Source organism: Glandiceps talaboti, chromosome 15 (genome assembly GCF_964340395.1).
Source record: "Glandiceps talaboti chromosome 15, keGlaTala1.1, whole genome shotgun sequence".
Lineage (NCBI taxonomy): Eukaryota > Metazoa > Hemichordata > Enteropneusta > Spengelidae > Glandiceps > Glandiceps talaboti.
Genome location: NC_135563.1, coordinates 21747550 through 21752288, shown reverse-complemented (window position 1 = coordinate 21752288; position 4739 = coordinate 21747550). Strand labels below are relative to the sequence as shown.

General features: G+C 37.6%; 1 protein-coding gene across 1 annotated transcript; it reads left to right on the top strand.

Annotated features, from left to right (window-relative positions):
* The first annotated feature begins 213 nt into the window (after positions 1-213).
* LOC144446780 (homeobox protein Nkx-6.2-like) lies at positions 214-4404 on the top strand. Its single transcript, XM_078136615.1, has 3 exons — positions 214-777; positions 1769-1953; positions 3437-4404. Exons 1-3 carry the CDS (start codon positions 378-380, stop codon positions 3677-3679), a joined length of 828 nt encoding a protein of 275 aa, XP_077992741.1. The 5' UTR covers positions 214-377; the 3' UTR covers positions 3680-4404.
* The last annotated feature ends 335 nt before the right edge of the window (positions 4405-4739 follow it).

Here is a 4739-nt window from a genome sequence, read left to right as displayed (position 1 = left end):
CGGCACTTAGTTGATTGATGAGCGAAATAATCATGCCCGCCCCGCTACACGTACTTGGGCTCTAGCCGGCTGTCCGCTGCCTCCAAATGCACATAGTGCATTAATCACAGGCAACCCTACCACCCAGGTTGAAGTGTGTGTATTCTACCATTCTCAGTTAGTACGTATGTGTTGATATGACTTTACTTCTAGTCATCATTTGGGTGACGGACACTGACCGTTCGACGCTGCGTCCTATCACGACCACATCTGTTTCGTTCTAACCAGGTTTGAACAGTGTTTTGATCTTTTACCGTAGTACTATATACTGGCTTTATAGCCGGTGCAATCACTGCATTCTTTCTTCAACGATATTCTGGTTGACTACGACGGACTTAATGCTTTCTATACATAACGTTATGGACCCAACGCGATCCAGCGCATTTGTTATGAGTAACCCACCGCTGGCTGCACTTCATAATATGACTGAAAAAAACCAGATGTTTCAATTTCCACCGGGTTACAGTAGTTCTTTGAAACCAAGTATTTCAGCAAACGCCACACCACACGGTATAAACGACATTTTGAGTAGACCTGACACTTCCAATATTCTAAACGTACCCCGACTCAATTCAGTGAACACGGGAATGTATTTCTCTGCTGCCAGTCGGTTTAGCAAACCTGAGCTACCGGGAACTCATGCGTCGGCCTTGTACTGGCCAAGCGGAATGACAGGCGTTCAACACCCAAATTCATGGCGAGAACGCTACCCTTGTCAAGTAGGAGTACACAGTGGAGGTAAGGATAAGATAAATAATAACAACAGTGAAAAAATGTACAGTGATATTGCAGTTCATTTAACTGTGTTGATATTAACAATTTATAGGTATGTTCAATTAGCTGGTAATTATGTGTCACAATATTTAGAAAGACGTATGAGTATGTATGTATGTATGTATGTATGTATGTATGTATGTATGTATGTATGTATGTATGTATGTATGTATGTATGTATGTATGTATGTATGTATGTATGTATGTATGTATTCGTGTCATTCTGTGTGTATGCATATATACAATATACATACAGTATATATTTATATAGTATGTATATATATATATATATATATATATTTAGTGTATGTATGTATGCATGTATATATGTATGCATGTATATATGTATACATACATACATACATACATACATACATACATACATACATACATACACACACACACACACATACATACATATTTTATATATATATATATATATATATATATATATATATATATATATATATATATATATATATATATATATATATATATATATATATATTCAAAAGAATGTGTAGTTGGAAAACATATAATCAAACGTACCTGGCCCTTAGCACAGATTGGCTATGTTATCGCGTAAAAAGTGTAAATGGAGTACCGCGGAAACGTCATCATCATCAAACCCCGTCTATCAAACTTCAGCACCTTGTACCTTTACTACCTATAACTGAACTGGAGAGATTGCTTTGTTATTATCATTTGTAAAAAAAAATATTTTGCTTTATTAATCTGATGTTTACAAGTAATTTAAAGTGTTTGTTGTGTGAAGTTTATTGTGTCGAATGTATTTAGTATCGAAAAGAGCAACAGCGTGTGATACACCTTATTGTTAATAACGCCATTCATTCGTTGTTTAGATACAAACAACGTAGTCTTTTCTCGTTTAGATTTAAAGACAACATTTTAATCACATACATATATTTTTTTACGTTTCGTTCTCTTTTACCAGTATCAACGAATAGCCCAAATCACATAACAGTAGACAAAGATGGCAAACGGAAACATACTCGCCCCACCTTTTCGGGTCAACAAATTTTTGCACTAGAGAAGACATTTGAACAGACGAAATACCTTGCAGGTCCGGAGAGAGCTCGTCTTGCCTACGCTCTCGGAATGTCAGAAAGCCAAGTCAAGGTAAATATATGTAACGTTAACCCACACCTTTATTACCCGTGTGTTTTAGATCCGCACCGTCTTTCCCTTTATGATAACTTTACACCAAGGAATGGCAAAATTTGTTATCAGAATACAGTTGTTGAACATTGACGTATGTGACATTTCCGAAACACCTGTGTGAATACATTTCGTGCTAACAACAAACGGTATTTGGTAGCCGTAAAATTACTTGCTTCGATATAGTTTGTTGTTTGGGGGCTGACATAAATGTTTACTCATATATTATCATACTTATCAAGAATTAAAGCCGGAGATTACAACAGACAAGCTGTTGACATTGGTTTTGTATTTGAGCCACGGACACTGTACTGTAGTGTAACGGTGATAGCAGTGGGTCTTTATCAGTTACATGTAAATTGTCTTATCCGATCTTATAAGTATTACTTATAGACGATTAAATTATTTCTGTAGGTTAAATCGGTATTAGTAGTATTACGTGTGTGAGTTATCCCCCTCGCTTTCACACAGGGGAGGCTATAGTGTTGAACTCGTTTCTGCCGTTTTGAACCCCTTACAAGTTGATGTTTTTCTTGTTAATATCGGTCAATTTGATATGGTATGATGAATGGTCGTTCACAGGTCTGTGATAATTGGCAAATTACGTTAGTGCTGCGCCGTTAAAGCCTTTTGGGGTGTCTTTTGTTTGGGTCTGGTTCACCGGTCCTTCTACACGATGCTTAATTTCCGTTGTCTGTTTTGAACTTTTTGTCTCTCGATCATTTTAATGACATTCTTGATACATCAAAATGTGATAGATTTAATGACGCACAAAGTTCACATTTGCTTAATAGTCTGTTTCCGTAGTCTAGCGAACTGTTAACGGAACGCTACTTGTTCACACACAATACGCTATCGGTTAAATCTCATACGTAAACTCTCTTATATGAATACATCTAATTACTTGAGCGCTTAATAATATATCCACATTGTTTCATCGATAAAAAATATTAGAATGTTGGTTTTCTACGATTTGACAATGATAGTCTGCCTAGTGACGTAGACGACGTTAGAGACGAGACGGTGCGTATCTCTTTGTAAAGTTGGTCATCATTGCGGTGACCATAGAAAATTATAAGATGTCGGCTTGACTATGTAATTTAACAGCGCCACTATGACGGCTGTGGTACTGTGCCAGCATTACTTCTTAACCTCCAAGGCTGATTATACATCTGTATTTTCAACCTCTTTTGTAATTAAAAGCCAAACCTTGAAAACGCCAAAACGTGTGTCTGCGATATTCTCACCGGAGATATATGTTACAAATGTCCGGAGAAAAATAAAATCACACTCGCTGTTCGGTGTCACTTAGATTGCTTTCTTCTCGTACATTTTCACAATTATTAGAGTAACTTTCTAGAAGTAAATTGAATTATATAGAAATTCATCTGTTGCCGGTTTAGGGAGTGTTTAATAAATGATGGATTTGTTTTTCGACCGGCAGGTTTGGTTTCAAAATCGAAGGACAAAGTGGAGAAAGAAACACGCCGCAGAAATGGCTACGGCTAAGAAAAAACAAGAAGAAACGGAAAATATGGCGGGCGATGTGTCCGAGACTGAAGACTGTTCAGAACTTGATGGAACTCATGACGGAGATGATTCCGATAGAGAATGTGAATCTAAAAGGGCGAGAACAGACAATTTTGCTGAAACGCGGCATTTATCGAGCGGCCACGAACTTCATTAACCAAAAAAGCAATGTTCAGACTCGGTAAGAATATATGGCCGATGTAACGCCTCGTTGGAATGTTGAATTGTGTGAGGATTACCACACCGAACGAACAACTGACGCTGCAAGATACGGCACTCTTGTAGTATTAACCTTGACTTCCATTAAATTCCATTTCTTTTTAGTCAACGCGGTGTTGAACAGAGCCGATACCTAGTTTTTTTTTGCAAACGCAAACATGTACATAAATGATGACTCCATATCACGCATGTCCCGACTTCAGCAACTTTCGGCTGTAAAAAACCCATTCCATTGTTATAGCTTCTACTAGTACTAATACTGTACTTGTGCGGAGACAGATTCGTTGTTGTAAACTATTTTCTATGTTATAGTGTAAGACTCGACACGGAGAGGTTCCTTGCAAACTCTTTATAGTGACAAATATTTCTAGCTATTCCAGGGGGCAGAAGTGATTATTTTCCCGATCGCTCATATTTTCGCAGTGTCTTTATTTTAGTGTGATTGCCGTCATCTAGTCTCCGTGCTATCACGGTAGCGCGCTGTTGGGGCGTCAGGCACATCAACACTCGTGTCAAGTGTTCGTCATTATTCGCAGGTGCGTCACTAGCACCACGTTGCTACTAGGATGCCCGGCAGTCTTATCAATTTTCAAATTGGTAACTTGTTTCTCAATAAATAATGTTGCCCACCACCGTAAAGAATTTGTCTTCTTTTTGTAGAATATGGGATTAATCAAATCGAAGGAGGAAAAAGTTTATCTTAGTAATTGGAATTTCACTAAAGGATTTTTTTTCTGGGATATTGATTAATTTCCCGATATTTGTATAAGTAGAATGAACACAAGACTGGAGGCTTGAGACAAGTATATTGTATAAGGCCCTTCTCATATTTGTACACAATAACCCGAGCTACCTGACCCCGTCCACGAGTTAAACATGCCTGGGTCATCGGTGTGCCCGACATCATGGTGACAATCAATAACTTCCGTTTAAAATTTGTCTCAAGTCATCTTTGAAAGAATTGATTGGAAACTTTAATAACTATTTCAGCTGATTTA

What these genes read in the sequence shown, in the direction of transcription:
- LOC144446780 (XM_078136615.1), top strand. Translation starts at nt 378, where the DNA reads ATGCTTTCTATACATAACGTTATGGACCCAACGCGATCCAGCGCATTT. An exon ending in AGTAGGAGTACACAGTGGAG is followed by an intron (nt 778 to 1,768) that starts GTAAGGATAAGA and finishes CTCTTTTACCAG; the next exon opens with TATCAACGAATAGCCCAAAT. An exon ending in TGTCAGAAAGCCAAGTCAAG is followed by an intron (nt 1,954 to 3,436) that starts GTAAATATATGT and finishes TTCGACCGGCAG; the next exon opens with GTTTGGTTTCAAAATCGAAG.